Source organism: Hypanus sabinus, chromosome 2 (assembly GCF_030144855.1).
Source record: "Hypanus sabinus isolate sHypSab1 chromosome 2, sHypSab1.hap1, whole genome shotgun sequence".
Taxonomy (NCBI): domain Eukaryota; kingdom Metazoa; phylum Chordata; class Chondrichthyes; order Myliobatiformes; family Dasyatidae; genus Hypanus; species Hypanus sabinus.
The window spans coordinates 16,954,846-16,975,255 of record NC_082707.1 but is presented as its reverse complement, the minus strand read 5'-3'; the positions used below and the strand labels follow the sequence as shown (position 1 = coordinate 16,975,255).

The following is a 20,410-nucleotide window of genomic DNA, read 5'->3' as shown; positions in this document are numbered from 1 at the left end:
GGAGAGCACAGTGGAGATGCTCTCCACCGTACAGGAACTGCAATGTGGTGCACCGGAGTTAAAACTGCCCAACACATCAGAATCAGAATCAGGTTTATCATCACCGGCATGTGTCATGGAAATTGTTAACTTAGCAGCAGCGGTTCAATGCAATACCGAATATAGAAGAGAAAATAATAAATCGATCTATCAATTACAGTATATGTATATGGAGTAGATTAAACATTGTGCAAAAACAGAAATAATATTTATTAAAAAAGTGAGGTAGTGTTCACTCAGGAATGTCCATTTTGGAATCGGATGGCAGAGGGGAAGAAGCTGTTCCTGAACCGCTGAGTGTGTGCCTTCAGGCTTCTGTACCTCCTACCTGATGGTAACAGTGAGAAAAGGGCATGCCCTGGGTGCTGGAGGTCCTTAATAATAGACGCTGCCTTTCTGAGACACCGCTCCAGCACTAGCCTACCACCATCAAGGACATGTAGACAGAAAGGTGTTGAAAAGGCCGGCAGCATCATGGAGGATTTTCACCTCTCTCTTTATGGACTGTTTGTCCCACTCCCATCAGGGAAGAGGCTATTCTGCATTCATGCCAGGACCACCTAAACACAAAAACAGTTACTTCCCCTAGCCATAAGTCTAACCAACAGCTGCACCCAATAACCCACTCCTCCACAACCCCAACACCACTTCATGCACCTCACCTAGCATCACTTTATGTACTTATAATCAGTATACGTATAACAGTCATTTGTACAATTTGTTATATAGGATTACTTTCACTGGCAAGTCCTGTCGTAAATTGAGGGATTACTTCGTCGAGCACCTGCGCTCCAGTGGCCAAACATTTTCCATTCCTGTTCTGACATGCCAGACCATGACCTTCTCTTGTGCCACAACGAGGCCACACTCAGGCTGGAGGAGCACTGCCTTATATTCCATCTGGGTAACTTCCAACTTGACAGCATGAATATTGATTTCCCCTTCTGGTTAAAAAATCCCTCCCACTCCCCTCTTCACCTATTTCTTACTTTGGCCTTTTACCTCTTCTTACCAACCTATCACCTCTCCCTGAGTCCCCTCCTCATTCCCTTTCTCCTATGGTTCACTCTCCTCTCCCTTCAAATTCCATCTTAGACCCTAAGATATAGGAGCAGAGGTAGGCCATTCGGCCCATCGAGTCTGCTCCACCATTCAATCAGGGGCTGATCCAATTCTTCCAGTCATCTCCACTCCCCTGCCTTCTCCCCATACCCTTTGATGCCCTGGCTAATCAAGAACCTATCTATCTCTGCCTTAAATACTCCCAATGACTTGGCCTCTGTGGCACAAATTCCACAGATTTACCACCCTCTTCTCCTGCCCTGTTCCTTTCCTATCCACCTGGCTTCACCTATCACCTTCCAGCTAGCCTCCTTCACCACCTTTTTATTCTGGCATCTTCCCGCTTCCTTTCCAGATCTGAAGAGGAGTCTCAGCCTGAAATGTCAAATGTTTATTCATTTTCATAGGATGCTGCCTGGCCTGCTGAGTTCCTCCAGGGGTGTGTGTGTGTGTGTGTGTGTGTGTGTGTGTGTGTGTGTGTGTGTGTGTGTGTGTGTGTGTGTGTGTGTGTGTGTGTGTGTGTGTGTGTGTGTGTGTGTGTGTGTGTGTGTGTGTGTGTGTGTGTGTGTGTGTGTGTGTGTGTGTGTGTGTGTGTGTGTGTGTGTGTGTGTGCGCGCTTCCTTATGTCTCTAGTTATCTGTACAGTATGTTTTATAGGATTTGCTTTCTAATTTTTTTGTATTCTATTGCATTTATTGTGTTTTTTTATGTTGTATTCGATCTGGAGTAAGAATCATTTTGTTCTCCTTTACCCTCGTGAACTGAAGAACAAACCATCTTGAATCTTCAATCTTCAGAAGACGGTAGCTTAAGAACCGTCTTCTCGTTACTACCATCAGGGAGGAGGTACAGGAATCTGAAGATCCACACTCAATAATTCAGAAAGTTTCTTATCCCTCCACAATCTGATTTCTAAACACTGTCTCTCAATTCCTTTCTTTTTCACATTATTTATTTTGTAGTTTATATTTATGTATTGCACCATACTGCTGCTGCAAAACTGCAAATTTCTCATTATATGCCGGTGATAACAAACCAGATTCTGACTGTTTTTGCGGGCTTCCTGGGTTCAGATTACCGGCAGTGTTTCTGCAAGGGTCAGCATAGTTTGAAGTCACTTCATCAACGGGCATCGATCCCTCTAACTTTTTTACAGCTGCACAGACTCTGAGCAGGTCATATTTACTCTGTCTGTAAAGTGCATGCACTTAATTTGTTATGAACATTTGTTACGTGCTGTGTCGTATGATGTGGACAATTGTGGTGTTTACATGACCACCAGGGTCTTCTAAGAGACTTTTGGATAGGTACATGGAGCTTAGTGAAATAGAGGGCTACAGGTAAACCTAGTAATCTCTAAGTTAGGGCATTGTTCGGCACAACTTTGTGGGCTGAGGGGCCTGTATTGAGTTGTAGGTTTTCTATGTTTCTAAGATTCTTCATGTTAAATTTTCCAACAGAAGTTGCTTGCCATTGCCTGCTCCTGGGCAGTACCTTTACAAGAGGGGTGAGCCCAGCCATTATCAATACTCTTCAGAGATTGTCTGCCTGGCATCACTGGTCACATCAGCAGGACTTGTGATGCGCACCCGCTGCTCAGCTGACCATCCATCACCTGCTCCCATGGTTTTGGGTGACACTGATTGGTTGGGAGGGGTGGGGGGGCGAAGCAGGTGTTACACCTTGCCCGAGGGTGACCCACAGGCTAGCGGAGGGAAGGAGCACCTTACACCTCCTTTGGTATCCCCACCCTGCCATTAACATTATACAACAGAAAATTCCAGCTGTGTGCTTGGGAACATTTCAGGTGCTGCGCGGCTACACACCAGTACAACCTGGAGGGAACACAGTGCCAGTGGGGCGTGTGCTTTCCTTGGAAGAAAGCACTAAACGTGAGCCTTTACACCTATCAGCTCCCAGTTTCTCAGTTCATCCCCCTTCTCCTACCCACCGATCTCCCCCCTCAATCTGATTTTAACTCTCACTTTGTATCTGGTACTCCTTCCTCTTCGCCCCACCCTTTTCAGCTCTGATGAAGGGGCTCGGCCCGAAACGTTGACCGTTTATTCATTTCCACAGATGCTGCCTGACCTGCTGAGTTCCTCCAGCACTTTGTGCGTGTTACTCTGGATTTCCAGCATCTGCAGAATCTCCTGTGTTAACCAAACGCGATGGATTTTTTGAAGTGGGGAGGGGCCGCCGCTAATCCTAAATGATTTGACCGTCCGCTGTATTCATCATTTGACATCAATGAGTCGGCGCCTTTTCGAAATCCCAGCCTACTGAACCTATTCAAGGAAAATCCAGAGAGAGGCGCAACGCATTAGCGCAAGTTTTTGTTTTTGTTCCGCGAAGAAAGGCTTCTGAAGTTCACAAACTACCAAGAAGTTGGGCGGACAGTTTGAGGTGGCGTGCGTGTTTTGGAAGGAGAGAAAGAGAGAGGCCCGGCTTTCTGGCCTCTGGCCGAGAGAAGGTGGGATTTTGCACGTTGTGGTAAACGCAGGTTGGACGACCGATTCACCCCCCTTCCCCCCATCCACTCTCCCTCGCAACCTGTCGCATCCGTCCGCAGGACACGCCAACCTGCACAAGGGAGCCAAAACAGTGAAGATGGAGCTGGCCAGAAGAGATTGAGACAGGGGAGAAATAAAGAGTGAAGCTTGCCGGCAAACCGAACACCCACCACAAATCCCTGGATTTATACAATGGGAAGCAGGCGCTAGAGGTCCTCTGACTTGACCGGGATTGCCCCAGCGAGAAATTAGAGGTACGTTTTAATTTCAATCTGGCAATTCCTCTCGGCTCTCGCAGACCCCCGCTAATTGCTTTCTTTGTCGTAAAAATCCCCTAGCTTCTCAAATCTGAGAACAACAGCTACACAGTTAGGAGGAGGGAGTCTCTTCGTGATAATAAATTGCTGGCTTGTTTGTGTTTTTCCACGCTGTTAATTCCAGACTAAATTGTTCCAGATCCGCATTTTGACACGTTACGGAATGTGCCTTTCACAATATTTGTACCGGGAATGTAGACCCCCACGCGATAGTTTGTTTCTCTGACCGACGGCGCTTTAAACAAAAATCAGAAACGCTTGTGGCGACGCTCATTAAACGAATTTGGGAGCAAGATTAACCCATTCGCGCCTGCACGGGAGCACGGGCTGCGTAGAACCAAAACTGAGGAGCGGTTTCCGCGTTCCCAGTAAGTTCAAGGTAAACAACGTGAAGGTTGCATTGTTGTCTGATTGTGAACTTAATCTCAAATCGAGTCGAGCAGCCGTTCTTCGTCCCCATCGAGGCTGTCTTCAAAAGGCGGTATCCGTCATTGAGCACGTCCATCATCAGAACGTGCCTTCAGAGAGGAGGTATGGGAGCCTGAAGGTGTGCACACTCAACATTTTAGGGACAGAGCAACACACTCAAAGCGCTGGAGTCACGTACTCGCCGCCTGACCTGCTGAGTTCCGTCTAGGACTTTGTGTGTGTGTATGTGTGTTACTGTGGATTTCCAGCATCTGAAGATTTTGTTGTTTGTTTTAGGATCAGCTTTTTCACCACCGTCGCCAACTTTCTGAATCTAGGAACACGACCTGTTTTCTCTGCTTCTGTGTATGTGTGTGTGGCTCTCTGCGTCTCTCCCTCATATGTACTATATATGTACTGAAATAATAATTTAAAGTATATTTTACGTCTTGCATTGTACTAGTGCTGCTAAGCAACAAATTTCACGACATCTGCCAGTGATAATAAACTTGATTCTGATTGTGTCATTCGGCTATCAGATGTTTGGGTCCTTTCAGCACGGGGAGTGGGAACTTTAAGTGGAAGCTGAGCCGGCAGAGCAGAGGAGAGTTGTTGCAGTGTTCCAGTGACTGTAGGTTCAGGAGCTGCTGTGGATCCTCTGGCAGGGATGGGAAAGGTGCTCTGGAGATGCAATGCTTAAGCCAGTCAGTTTCATTAATACAGGGGGAGACTCGTCTTCACCTCTTGGGTAATTAAATTGTTCTTTGTCCCATGCACCAGGACAGTTTTAATCAGTTTTACATGGCATCCATGCAGAACACTCCATTACTGTATAACCGTGCATTGAGCTAGTACAGAGGGGAAAGCAATTAATGAATTTGGAATAGACTGCCTGTGGCCACTTTATTAGGTACACCTGCTTGTAAATGCAAATTTCTAATCAGCCAATCATATGGCAGCAACTCAAAAGGTAAAAGCACACAGACATGGTCAAGAGGTTCAGCTGTTGTCCAGACCAAACATCAGAGTGGGGAAGAAATGCGATCTCGGTGGCTTTGAACATGGAATGATTGTTGGTGGTTTGAGTATCTCAGGGATTGCTGATCCCCTGGGATTTTTACACACCACAGTCTCTAGTGTGGGGTGGGGGGGGGGGAGGAGAACATCCAGTGAGCAGCAGTTCTGTGGGTGAAAACACCTTGTTAACGAGGGAGGTCAGAGGAGAAAGGCCAGACTGGTTCAAGCTGACAGGAAGGTGATAGTAACTCAAATAACCACCCGTTACAACAGTGTAGTGCAGAAGAGCATCTCTGAATGCACAACACATTGAACCTTGAAGTGGATGGGCTGCTGCAGCAGAAGACCCCAAATACTCCAGCTGTACTGAATAAAGTGGTCACTGAGTGTAGTGTAACAGAGACAGTGCAACGCAGGGAAAGAAAGAAAATGTGGAAGTTGCAAAGAGGCTGATTAGGAAATTAAATTCCTCTTCACAAGAAATTCTGCAGATGCCGAAAATTCAGAGCAACACACAAAATGCTCGAGGAACTCAGTAGGCCTGGCGGTATCTAAGGAAGAAACAGTCAACCATTCTGTCTGAGACCTGTCATCAGGACTGGGAAGGAGGGGGGAAGAAGCCAGAATGGGAATGTGGTGGGGGAGGGCAAGGAATTCATCTTTTAACTTGTGTGAGGTCCATTCGGATGCCTGATGGCAGTGGGATAGAAGCTGTCATTGAACCTGGTGTATAGTGATCTCGCGCTTTCGTGTTTTGTTCATAATGGGAGGGGGCAGAAGATGAGCTAATTGGACTGGGAAGGTTGTCACAAAGTGTTGGACGAACTCAGCAAGTTGAGCAGCATTTATGGAGAGGAATGAACTGACAATGCTTTAGGCTGAGCTTGGATTAAACTGGCTGCTTTGCCAAGGCAGTAGGAAGTGTGAAGAGCCCACGGAGGGGAGGCTGGTCACTGCAATGATTCTGTGCTGCAGTTCACTCTCTGGTGTCCTGTTCTCTTGTCCCCGTCACACTTGGATTAGTTTATTCTGTCAGTGTGTGTCTCTGTGGGAAGAAAGCAGAGCAGTAGGGGAACGTTGGGGTTCTGGGGGCGGGCGTGCGGGTTACGTGCAGACAGCACCGGAGGTCAGGGTCGAAACTGGCTCAGTGAGGCAGTGGCTCTTCATGATGCGTCTCTGTAGTTGCCTCCTGGTGAGCAGGTTGGGAGCTCACACTTGGGATTAGACTGTGAAGCCATCAGACAGAGCAGCAGAATTAGACCATTCGGCCTATTGAGGCTGCTCCATTCTTCCATCATGGTTAATTCATTAACCCTCTCAACCCCATTCTTTTGACTTTTCCCTGTAAAATTAGATGCCCTTACTAATCAAGAACTAGTCAATCTCCGCTTCAAATAGACTCAATGATTTGGTCTCCATAGCTGTCGATGGCAGAGAATTCCACAGATTCACCACCCTCTGGCTTAAGAAATTTATTCTCTTTTGTTCCAAATGGATATCCCTCTATTTTGAGGCTGTGCCCTCTGGTCCTAAACTCCCCCACTATAGAAAACATACTCTTCATATCCACTTTCAACTAGTCCTGTCAATATTCAAACATATCTGCGGATGCTGGAAATCCGAGCAACACACACAAAATGCTGGAGGAACTCAGCAGGCCAGCCAGCATCTGGGAAGAGAGTACAGTGGATGTTTCGGGCCGAAACCCTTCGGCAGGCCTTTCAATGTTCGATAGGTTTCAGTGAGACCCCTGGTCATTCTTCTAAGCTCCAGTAAGTACAGGCACAGAGCCATCAAATGCTCCTCATACATTAACCCCTTTGTTCCCGTGATCATTTTTGTGAAAATCCTCCGGACCCTCTCCGGTGCCAGCGCATCCTTCCCTGGATGAGGAGCTCAAAACTGCTCCCAGTACTCTTGAGTGAGGTCTGCCCAATCCCTTATATTCTCTCAGCATTGCATCTTTCCTTTTAATCCAGCTGTATACTGCTACAGAAGAACAGTAGTGTGCTGATCTAGGAAAGAGGAGGCTTGAAAGCGTCCCTCTTTTATTTTTGTTCAGTGTCGATGTGCTATGAATAGAAGTGCCCACAGATCCACTTGGCTTACTGTGCTGTGTGACCTATTGACTGCAAACACAAATCTACTTGGACATAATTAATGTTCCTCTGAAGGATATCCGCCCCATGGAGCCAGATTTCTTCTGGAGGATAGTCGGGTCAAGAGGAATGATCCAGGAATAAAGAACGTTAGGAAGTATACACTAAGCCAATTAGTTGCTGAAGGATGATAAGGCAGGTTAATATTTCCGCTGGATCTTGTCTATCCTTTGAAAGGACTGCAGGCAAAATGTTAACTTGCCAAATCTCCTGATGGCTCCTTGGATGGTCATTCTTGCAGATTGGAAACACAAGAGACAGCAGAGGCTGGAATCTGGATTTAGATAAAATACAGATTGCCGAAGGGGCACCTTGATAGCATAGTGGATTGCCCAGTGCTATTACAGCTCAGGGCGTCAGAGTTCGGAGTTCAGTTCTGGAGCTGTCTGTACTAATTTTGTACATCCTCGCCATAAATGTGTGGATTTCCTCCGGGTGCTCCGGTTTCTTCCAACAGTCCAAAGATAAACACGTTAGTAGGGTAATTGATCTTTGTGAATTGCTATGTGATTAGACGACTGTTAAATAGGTGGGTTTCTGGATGGTGTGGCTAGTTGGGCTGGAGATTTTAAACAAAATAAAACAAACTTTCTCTGTACTCTTTCAGTCTTTTTCATTTCTTCTCTGAGATCTGTGCTGCATCACGTAATAGAAATAAATAAATAAAATTAACAGCATCCCTGGAGGCAAAGAGATGTTCAAAGTTTCTGACTGAGTCCCAATTTTGAGGTCTTGACCCAAGACCTTCACCATTTCTTTCCCACCCCAGCCGCTGCTCGACCTGCAGAGTTCCACCATAGCTTTGCTTTTTCCTCGCCACTCTTTATTGGCCTTTCCCAGTTACGTTTCTAAGGTGATGCTTTTTTTTCACAAATTGCTACGTGCTACACTGCCTAGATATTCCAGTTCAGGGAACAAGTGTTCAAAGTACATTGATTGTCAAAGTACATGTATTTTACTATGTAACACACACAAGTTCTTTCCTTTCAGTTAGTCCTGACGAAGGGTCTCGGCCCAAAACGTCGACAGCGCTTCTCCCTATAGATGCTGCCTGGCCTGCTGCGTTCCACCAGCATTTTGTGTGTGTTGCTCTAAACAGTAGGCTGGATATGGGCTATAAATTGTGTGTATTGCTTGAATTTTCGGCATCTGCAGATTTATTCGTGTTTGTATGTTACTATGTGCTACCTTAAGATTCAGTGCCTTGCATGATTTTTAACAGAGAGAAAAAAAAACAATAGAATTTACAAAAAAAAACATACACAAGCAAAGCCCGACAAATACCACCATGCAGAAGAAGGGAAACTGTGAACGTGAGCCTGTAGGTTGTGGAGTGAGTTCGGAGTAGTGCTGGATGAGATGACCGCACTGGTTCAGCAGCCTGATGGTTGTAGGGTAATAACTGTTCCTGACCCTGGTGGTGGTGGATCTGATTGCAGCAGCGAGAAGAGAGCATGACCGGGATGCTGGGGGCCCTTGATGATGGACGCTACTTTCTTTTGTTCTTTTGTCATCGCTCTGTGTAAATATGCTCAGCTGTAGGGAGGGCTTTGCACTGCACTGGACTGGACTGGGATGTCCTCCTAACTGCGTATCATGGGGTAATTCTCTTCCCTGGCAGGTCGGTGAACGAGGCTGATCTCTAATGGTTGTGGTGATTGAGTTCAGGTTCAGCTTATTGTCGTTCAACTGCACACACGTACATCGCTAACCGAAACGTCTTTCCTCTGGCACAAAGGTGCAAAACACCGTACACAAAGTGCACACAGCACATAAAAAATTATTAATTCAATACAATAAACAGACAAAAATGATCATTCTGCAAATGTCCAAAGTACCTCTACAACATATGGTTAAATATACAGTGTGTTATTGCTGCTGGAGTGGTGATAAATAATGTGCGCTGGGTAGTAGCAGGTTCTTCAGAGGTCTCATAGCCTGGGGGAAGAAGCTCTTGCCTGGTGTATTATTGCTGTAGCTTCAACCTGATGGTGGTAGGAATCAAAGAGATTTTGAGCTGGATGGAAGGGGTCCTTAGCAATGCTGAGGGCTCTGTGAACGCAGTGCTTTTGGTATGTGTCCTGGGGAGGGGGAAGAGACCCGGATGAATCTCTCAGCAGTCCTCATAATCCATTGCAGGGTCTTGCAGTCAGATATCTTGCATTTCCCATAGCAGGCAGTGATACTGCCGGTCAGGACTCTGTTGGTACTCCGGTAGAATGGAGTTGGGTCTCAACCTGAAGGACTGACTGTCTTTTTCCCTCCGTGGATGCTGCCTGACCTGCTGATTTCTTCCATTGAATGCTGGTCTAGATTTCAGCCTTTCCAGATTTCCGTATCGATGTAGATACGGCATGCAACAGGCCCTTTGAGCCCAATGAGCCACACTGCCCAGCAACCTCTCTATTTAACACTGGGTAATTTACCATGATCGATTAACCTATGAACCGGTACCTGTTTGATCCGTGAGAGGAATCTACAGCACCCGGAGGAAACCCACGTGGTCAGAATCAGAAACAGGTTCATTATCACCAGTGTGTGTCATGAAATTTGTGAGTATAGCAGTAGCTGTTCAATGCAATCCATAATATAGGAGGAAAAAATGATAAATAAATAAATCAATTAAACATATATTGAATAGATTAAAAATAGTGCAAAAAACAGAAATAATATATACTACAAAAGTGAGGTAGTATCCAAAGATTCAATGTCCATTTACGAATCGGATGGTGGAGGGGAAGAAGCTGTTCCTGAATCACTGAGTGTGTGCCTTCAGGCTTCTGTACCTCCTACCTGATGGTAACAGTGAGAAAAGGGCATGCCCTGGGTGCTGGAGGTCCTTAATAATGGACACTGCCTTTCTGAGACACTGCTCCTTAAAGATGTCCTGGGTACTTTGTAGGCTAGTGCCCAAGATGGAGCAGACTAGATTACAACCCTCTGCAGCTTCTTTCTGTCCTGTGCAGTAGCCCCTCCCCCCCCCTCCCCCCCCCCCCCCATACCAGACAGTGATGCAGCCTATCAGAATGCTCTCCATGGTACATGTACAGAAGGTTTTTGAGTGTATTTGTTGACATACCAAATCTCTTCAAACTCCTAATGAAGTATAGCTGCTGTTGTGCCTTCTTTATAACTGCATCGATATGTTGGAACCAGGTTAGATCCTCGGGGATCTTGACACCCAGGAACTTGAAACTGCTCGCTCTCTCCACTTCTGATCCCACTGTGAGGATTGGTATGTGTTCCTTCATCTTACCCTTCCTGAAGTCCACAATCAGCCCTTTCGTCTTACTGATGTTGAGTGCCAGTTTTTTGCTGTGGCATCACTCCACTAGTTGGCATCTCTCACTCCTGTATACCCTCTTGTCACCACCTAAGATTCTACCAAAAATCATTGTATTGTCAGCAAATTTATAGATGGTATTTGAGCTATACCTAGTGACACAGTCATGGGTATAGAGAGAGTAGAGCAGTGAGCTAAGCACACACCCCTGAGGTGCACCAGTGTTGATCGTCAGTGAGGAGATGTTATCACCAATCCGCTCAGATTGTGGTCTTCCGTTGAGGATGTTGTGGATCTAATTGCAGAGGGAGGTACAGAGACCCAGTCAATGAATAGCATCCTGTCATGGGCCATGGGGAGAACGTACAAACTGCTTACAGAGGACCCTGGGATTGAACTCCAAACTCCGATGCCTGTAGCTCTAAGTGTTGCACTAACTGCTACACTACTGTGGCACTCTTGTGTCTCCGTTTGGTGGCTGTCTCTTAGCTTTTTAAGTCAGCCTGCTGGCAATTGGCATGTGGTGAGATTTAAGCTTATGCTTGAGGCAAACTATTTGAGTTTCTCCTTTAAATGTGCTTTGATGGAATGCAATCAGCCCCAAACCTCGGAAATGAACTTTACAAAGAGGATAATAGCAGAGGTAATCAGAACTTGTGATTCTACAGTTGCTGGAAGTCCAGAGCAACACACTCAACACTTCAGGAACTCAGCAGGTCAGGAAGCATCTATGAAGGGGAATAAACAGTCAATGTTTAGGGCCAGACCCTTCGTCGGAACGTGAAGTGTCTCAGCCCGAAGCTTTAACTGTTTGTGGCAAAGTTTAATTCAAGGAAGTAGGTTGTATTGGAGGGCTAAGAGTAGAGGCTTTAGGGAGGTAGTTCCAGTGTGTGGCGACACAGTGTGGCAGACAATGAAGGAATAAAAAGGAGGTAGGAACTAGGGAGGGCAGAAAACGGCCAAGGCTCTCCAACTGGAGAAAAGACAGGGAGAGGGAGAAGTGGAGACCAAAGAAAGGTTTGATGGCAAGGATAAGACTTTTATAATTGAGCTGTTGCTCAATCAGGAGCACTTGTCTTTTTTTCAGGAATTCTCATGATTGAGCTGAACTATTTATGGTGTCTTATCTTAATGTAACTAAGATGCCGAATATGCTGTGTGGAAGGCACTCAGCTGCAAACCACAGGCCCAGGCGTTTGATGGCTCTGGGCTGTACTTGCTAGAGTTCAGATGAATGAGGAGAGGAGGCATCTCACTGAAACCTAATGAATGCTGAAAACCCTTGACAGAGTGGATGTGGAGAGGATGTTTCCTATAATGGGTGAGTCTAGGACCAGAGGGCACAGACTCAGAACAGAAGGATGTCCCTTTAGAATGGAAATGAGGAGGAATTTATTAAGCCAGAGGGCGGTGAATCTGTGGAGTTCATTGCCACCAACAGCTGTGGAGGCCAAGTTATTGACTGTACTTAAAGCAGAGATTGATAGGTTTTTGATTAGTAAGGTTATCAAAGGTCACTGGGAGAATGGGGTTGAGAGGGATGATAACTCATTCATGGTCAAATGACGGAGTAGAACCGATGAGCCAAATGGCCAAGTTCTGCTCCCAATTCTTAATAATCCTGTAGTGAATCTCTCAGATCCAGGATCTCAAACCCGTCTCCTGGAGAGTTGGAGGCTGAGGGGTTGCAGCCTCCGAATACAGGTCATCCCTTTAGAACAGAGATGAGGTGGAATGTCTTTAGCCAGAGGGTGGTGGTGGTGGTAGATGCAGACTCATTAATGACATTTAAGGCATTTGGACGATATTAAAATGGAGAGGCACATGGGAGGGGAGGGTTAGATTGATGTTAGAACAGGTTAAAAGATTGGCAAAACACAGTGGGCCAAAGGACCTATACTGTTCTATGTTTTGTGCTCAGCAAAATAAGTTTTAAAGAGGTTTTTTAAAAATCTTTTTTCTTTGACAGTACCTCATGATCAAGGAGGTACTATCAAACACCAGCTCCATAGCCAAGAAAGCCCAGCTGCATCTCTACTTTTTGCAAAGGCTGAGAAAAGTCCATCTCCCCCCCCCCCCATCCTCACCACATTCTACAGAGGATGTATCGAGAGCATCCTGAGCAGCTGCATCACTGCCTGGTTCGGGAATTGCACCGTCTTGGATCGCAAGCCCCTGCAGCGGATAGTGAGGTCAGCTGAAGGGATCATCGGGGTCTCTCTTCCCGCCATTACAGAAATTTACACCACACGCTGCATCCACAAAGCTAACAGCATTGTGAAGGACCCCACACACCCCTCATACAAACTCTTCTCCCTCCTGCCATCTGGGAAAAGGTACTGAAGCATTTGGGCTCTCACGACCAGACAGTTTCTTCCCCCAAGCTGTTAGACTTCTCAATTCCCAGAGTCTAGTCTAATACCAACTTACTTATATACACGCATGCACGCACGCACACACACACACACACACACACTCTCTCTCTCTCTCTCTCTTGTTCGCTCCCTCTCCCCTCCCCCTTCTCTCTCTCTCCCTCCCTTTGCAATTTTTGCTCATTTCTTTCTCAATTCCTGCTGAAACATTGTTTTCCTTTATATTTACATAATTTATTATTATATTGTAATTTGCCCTTTACTGTGTCTATTGTCTTGTTTATTAATTATTGTTTTGTGCACTTTATGTAGTCCCCTGTAGGTCTGAAGTCTAGTGTAGTTTTGTGTGGTTTCATGTAGCACCAGGGTCCTGGAGGAACGTTGTACCCGCAGTTATGGTTGAAATGACAATAAAAGTGACTTGACTTGAAGAATGTCTTCCTTCCACTCTGGGAGTGGAAGACAGGGGGACATCAAAAAGGAGACATTGGATAAACCTAGGCTATTTTCTCTGGAGAAGAGAAGGCTGAGAGGTGACCTTATGAAGTTTCTCAGATCGTGAGGGCACCGATAAGCTGAACAGTTACAGCCTTTTTCTCAGGTTAGGGGAATCAAAAACTAGTTTTATGGTGAGATGGGGGGAGGAGCAAGAAATTAAAGGAGATCTGAGGGGCAGGTTTTCACACAAGTGGTGGTGGGCTTATGGAATGAGATGTCAGAGGAAATGGTAGAGCTGGGCTCAATTCCACCATTTAACAGACATTTGGACAGCTACATGGATAGAAGTGGGGGATGTAGGCCAAATGTGAGTAAATAGGATTAGCTCAGATAGTCTATGGCAACAAAGCTGTCTGAGGCCCTATTTCCATGTTGTATAACACCATGACTCCAGATCTACAGTGGCTAATATGACCAATGTGGGACTTGCAGATCCTAACGCAGTTGGGTACTCGATAGGGGCATCGTGTCTATGGGGTGGTGTACTTCTCAAAGTTGAAGTTGAGTTTATCGTCAAATGCACAAATGCAATTGAAAATAGCAGAGGCACTCACAAGAAAAACATGTTAAACATCATGCAAGCAAGATCACAACTTAATACAGCAAAATGGTCATAGTTTTACTAAACTGTAGTGATTAGGGTTGTGCCAGTTGGTTTAAGGACTGAATTTGGTTGTTCAAGAACATCTTCAGGCTTCTGTACCTCCTGCCCAGTGGTAGCTTGTGTGTGTGTGTGTGTCTGTCTGTCTTCCTGATGCAGGTCCTCAGGATCTCAAAGCCATTTGGAATGGTACAGCTCTATTTAGGGATGTTTTGAGTCATGAATCAGTGGGAATGGTTCTTATTTTCCAAACATAACATCCTTGGAACGTGCCCTCCATTCTCCTGGCAATGCCATACTGGGGTGGCACTCAGTGACTGTTTTGAGCATCTACCCATTGAAGCCTCAAAATTGGGAGAGAGTTCAGGAAACATCCTCTCCACATCCACTCTTTCTAGGCCACCATGACCCCTCTGACGTTGCTCCAACAAGTAGGAAGTTTGAGATCTAAACCTGGCCAAAACTCCACTTTCTTGTCTGATCCCCAAAACTCTCTACTAGTCTTGAAAATATTCAGTGACTCGCATCTCCGGAATGGAGGTGGATAAATATTTGAATGATCAAGGAATGGATTATTATTAGGACTGGCACAGAAGAGTAGTTGAAGCCAATGTAGATCAGCAGTCGAATGGTGGGACAGAGTTGAGGGGCCGAATAGTGGCTTACTTCTGCTCCTATTTCCTTGTATTCATGAGATCACGGAATTCATCCTACTGATACCATATGACATAGGAGCAGAGTTAGGCCACTTGGCCCATCAAGTTAGCTCCACAATTTCTTTATGGCTGATTTCATTATGCCTCTCAACCCCATTCTCCTGCCCTCTTCCCCATAATCGTTCATGTTCTTACTAATCACAAACCTATGTACATTGCTTGAGCTTGAAGAGGTTTACTTCAATTTTTTTTCTGTCGTTGGACAGGACATCTTTCCCAGTCTGGACGAGACTCGGGGTCTCTCTCTGCTGCCTGCAATGAGTGATGGTTGATGGGGCCTCTTGAACTCAACTGTCGCTGATGCTTAACCTCGATGGTCAGAATGGATCAGGAGAGTGAAGTTGACTTGTCCAATCTTGCCATAACCCCGCTCTGGCGGAGGAGAAGGTCAACTCCCAAGTCGCCCATCACCGGCTCTTTTAATCATCGGACTAAGACGAGGCCTTCTTCCTACCAAGCCGATGGCGTCACAGTGACGGACTTCCCGCTCCACGGTGGTGTGCCCGCTGTCCACACCAGCAATGGGAATATGGTAACATCTCCCAATGGCCGGCCCTTGCCACAGAGGCAGTCCTCCACCCACTCACTTCCTGCGCCCGAAAAGAACCGCACCATCCTGAGCACTAACAGTGCCGTCTCGTTGAAGAATGGCACCCAGCAGATCATCCCCAAAGACCTGGCGTCGGGAGTCAGAGTCAAGAGCCACAGCCTGAATGGCCACAGCCGGCAGTTCAGTGTCAGAAACCGGAGAGTGCAGAGTATGCTGGAGATGCCCAGTGCTCCTCTGGTGCCCAAACTGGACTTGGACAGAGACACTGACCCCGAGCCGGACAGTCCTGGACAGCTCTGCCGTGGCCTGAGGTCCACCTCATACAGAAGGGCGGTGGGTAGTGGCGTTCATTTTGACCACGCATCGAACGTGAAGGCAAACAACCAGAGGTCCCAACACAACCTCAGGACAGTGGTCGAGGACAAGGAGAAATTCTCCTCGTTGGGCAAAGTGAAGGTAATTTCTTGTTTGAGACAATGAATTAATGATACATTTTTTCTTGGTTTAATGATAATAATAGGTTGTGAAATTCTGGAAATCTTTCATTTGCCTTCATTTAATGAAATGTAAAGTTGTGTAAATACAGTATTTAGTGTATATACAAGTTACATATAGAACATGGAACAATGCAGTACAGGCCATTCAGCCCACAATGTTATGCTCACCATTTAACCTATGCTGAGATCAATTCCCTCCCACATTCCCCTCCATTTTTATTTCTTCCTCGTGGTTACCGAAGAGTCCCTAATGTATGTGCAACTACCACCACCTTTGGCTGGGCATTGCAGGAACATACCACACTCAGCTAACTCTAACATCCCCTGTACAATTACCTCCAATCACCTTAAAATTATGCCTCGTTGCATTAGCCATTTCTGCCATGTAACAAAGGTCTTTGGCTGTCCATTCTATCTATGTCTCTCAGAACCTTGTCCCTAATTTTTTTGCCTCTGCCTCTGCGACTACCTTGGCAGCTTCCGAAAAGATTGTTCCGGATCAGAATTAGGTTTGTTATCATTGACATTATCTAGAGAAATTTGTTGTTTGGTGGCCGCTTTGCAGTGAAAGACATAAACATTTCTGTAAGTTAAAATAAAAAAATAAATACAGCAGTGGTCATGGATGCATTGACCATTCAGAAATCTGGCAGAGGGGAAGAATCTATTCCTAACGTACCGAGTGTGTGTCTTCAGGCTCCTGTAACCTCATCCCTGATGTTAGTCATGAAAAGAGGGCAGGTCCCCGATGGGGAGGAGCATTCGTGATGGATGTTGCCTTTTCGAACGCTGTGTTTTGAAGATGTCCCCAGTGGTGGGAGGGGAAGCAGTTGTACCCCTGATGGAGCTGAAGTGGGTCCACAGTCCCTGTTGGTGCCATTCAATGGAAAATTTCAGTCAGGAGACAGTCAATTGAAAATCTGACTGCAGGCAAAAGGATTTTGCCTGTGGAAAGTTACATAAACAAAGAGATCAATACAAGATGCTGGAATGGTGAGTAAAAGACTAGTTGCTGGAGGAATTCTGCAGGTCAGGCAGCATCTGCGGAGGGGAAGGAGTAGTGGATATTTTGGGTTGAGACCCTCCATCTGTACTAGGTGAAGGGTACCCACCTGAAACATAGGCTGTCCATTTCCTTCCATAGATGCTGCCTGATCTGAGTTCCTCCAGGATTTTGTGTTTGGCTCCATTGCTCTCAGACCTTTGTCTCCAATGCTCATCACCTCCAGCAATTGCTTTTTATCCTCCACATGACTCCATCCCTCACTGCCCCTCACCACATGAAAAGGCAGCCCGTCATTAGATTTTATTTATTTATCAATCACACGTATATTGAAACATGCTGTGGAATCAATAATGTTAACGACCAACACAATCTGATGATGTGCTGGAGACAGTCAGCAAGTTTTGCCACACATGCTGGTACCAATGTAGCGTACCCAAAATGCCTAGCAGAACCACCTGCAGCCAACATACACCATGCAACAATAGCTAAACCAGGGTTCCCAACCTTTTTTGTGCCAGTATCATTAACCGAGGGATCAATGGACCCCAGGTAGGGAACCCCTGAGCCTGATTTCCACTCCTCCAACAACACATACAGATGGTCCTCCAAGCCCAGGGCAGGCTGCGTTGACCTCCAAATCTTCATTGCTTCTTTAAGAGAGAAGGATGTTCTCGGATGCTTTGGAAGGAGCATAACAAAGAAAGGTGAGTGAAAGGAAATAAAGATGAGAATTATCTGTTACGTGAATATTGAAGCTAGTGGAGTGGTGTCGCAGCAACAACCTTGCACTCAAAGTCAGTAAGACCAAAAAGCTGATTGTGGACTTCAGAAAGCGTTAGATTGAGAGAACATGAACCAATCCTCATAGAGCGATCAGAACTGGAGAGAGTGAGCGATTTCAATTTCCTGAGCGTCAAGATCTCTGAGGATCTAACCTGGTACAACTTATTGATGCAGCTATAAAGAAGGCAAGATAACACCAATTTTCATTAGGAGTTTGAGGAGATTTGGTTTGTCACTTAAGACACTCAAACTTCTACAGAGGTACAATGGAAGCCATTCTGACAGCATGCATCACAGTCTGGTATGGCGGGGTGGGGGACTATGCACAGGAACAAAAGGAGCAACAGAAAGTCGTAAACTTAGTCAACTCCAACTTGGGTACTATCCTCCATAGTGTCCAAGACATCTTCAAGGAGCAGCACCTCAGAAAGATGGCATCCATGATTAAGAATTCCCTCATTGCCCAGGACATGCCCTCTTCTTATTGTTACCAGCAGGTAGCAGGTAGGAGGTAGAAACTTCAAGGCACACACTCAGCGATTCAGGAACGGCTTCTCCTCCTCTGCCATCTGATTCCTAAATGGACATCGAACCCATGAACACTACCTCACTTTGATTATGTCTGGTTTTGCACTACTTTTTAATCTAACAGTTTAATATATATATATTTAACAGATTTAATGACATATGCTGGTGATTTTAAATCTGATTCTGATTCCGAAACACAAAGTGAAATGTGCCAATGAGCAATACACTTGGGATGCGCTGGTGACTGCCCACAAGTATCGCTGGACTTCCAGCGAACAACTTATCATGGCCATAACTGGCTGATCCTAGCCTGTACATCATTACTATGTGGGGAAAAACCTGAGTAGTCAGAGCAAGCCCACGTAATCATGGGGAGAAACGTGCAAACTATTCACAGTAATCGGTAGGAATTAAACCCACTCTTCCAGCTGACACCATAAAATGTTATATTACCCACAAAAACTTGGTGTCGATACTTTTAAGGGGTCTCTTGAAGAAGAACTGACAAATAGAGTGACAGATATTGAGGGGGGAATTCCATGGCTTGGAAGCTGAAGATGTGGACATCAGTGGGGAAGTTCTCAAGTGGTCAGGATTGAAGCATTTCAGGTCACTGAGGATGATTGGGATGGTGGAGATTAGAGGTAGAAAGTGGGGAAGAGAGTTTTGGAGGGGTCATAAAATGAGGGAGAGAACTTTAAATTTGACTGTCGCTGGAGATTACTGAACATGGCTTTTCCGAGGATTGTCACCATGTCATGGTGGAGAGGCTTGTGAGTTTCTGAGATCTTGAGATCTGTGTTGGTAAGGTCAAGGGGGAGTTTCCAGGCAAAGCATGATCCAACCAAGATCTCAACAATCTGGTAGAAGATGCTGAAACATCACAGTGGCAGTGAAGGTGGAGGAAGGCTATAACTGTGAAGGGTCCCCAGTCGTCTTGCATTCCATGCCATTGGACCCTGACCCCAATCTGTGGTGGCTGCTCAATCATCAGTCCTGCCATGTTAAACAAAGTCACACACAAGCATTCACCAATAGGGGCACAACTGCTTAGGAGAACATCATACTCAATTTGAGTGATCACACAAATGAATGTAGGGATAGGAAATAAGCGAGATATCTTTCTTCCCAACTTTCTCTTTTTGCCTTGTGTCTGCATTTTTTCATTTCCGAACTCTTAAACTCCTCCTCACCACCCCCCCCCCCCCCACCCCAGCTGCAAGTTAAAATGGGCATCCTGCTTTTGTGAGCTGAAGGAACCACGTAAACTAGTAATGTTCACCCTCTCCACTCCACCTCTTCTCTGGCACGTTGCCCAGTAGAGAGCTTAAAACTGAGCATGCTTGAAACAGGCACTCTGCAAGAGAGAATTAGCTCCCAGAATCCTTCCTGAGCCATCTCCCCTTTATTCCCCTTCATCTCCAATGTGAGAAACCCTTGATTTTGCCACATTTTCCGCTGTGCCCTTTGCAAAGGGGTATTGATGGAGGCAGCCTTTGTGCAATCTGAAAGAGAGGAATCTACCATCTTCAATCCGGACAGAAAGTAGTCAGAAGCAGTGAAGAGGCCACAATTAGCAGAACCCGTGGGTTGAAAAGATAAGAGAGGATAAAGGTTGGGTTTATTGTCACATACAGTACTGTGCAAATGGGTATTGCTCTGGTCACTTTCTCTATGTGGGATTTAAAATTTAATGTGAATCAAGGGTAAAACAATTGACAAGGGTAAAATTCGGGCTAGTTACTTCTAATTTTACAAGGGAAGCCAAGTTTATCAAGAGATTTGTGTCTTTGGCTTTGGGACCAACTAAATGTATTTCAGTTTCATCTGCATTTAGTTTTATGAAAGCATTGTTCGTCAATTTGTTTATTGTAGTCAGATAGGAAGTCAGAGAAGACGGTGTTATCACCATCAGGTTCGATGGAGATGTATAATTGTGTGTCATCTGCATAGCACTGGAAATCAAGTTTATGTTCTCTAATGATGTCTCCTAAGGGGAGCAGGTACAAAGAGACAAGTAGGGGACCAAGACAGCTTCCCTGAGCAACACCAAAAGCTACG

The 20,410-nt window shown here is 45.7% G+C and overlaps 1 protein-coding gene across 2 annotated transcripts in view; it reads left to right on the top strand.

Moving 5' to 3' along the window:
- Positions 1 to 3,281: 3,281 nt before the first annotated feature.
- Positions 3,282 to 20,410, top strand: part of LOC132406609 (rho guanine nucleotide exchange factor 26-like) — a 218,438-nt gene continuing 201,309 nt past the window's right edge. Inside the window, exons 1-2 of one of the 2 annotated variants that reach the window (XM_059992420.1) lie at positions 3,282 to 3,868; positions 15,192 to 15,991. In XM_059992420.1, the coding sequence (XP_059848403.1) occupies positions 15,299 to 15,991 (693 nt within the window). In that variant the 5' untranslated portion in view covers positions 3,282 to 3,868; positions 15,192 to 15,298. Of the gene's footprint in view, positions 3,869 to 4,092; positions 4,311 to 15,191; positions 15,992 to 20,410 lie in introns of those variants that run through there. The other variant, XM_059992427.1, reaches the window with a different exon arrangement.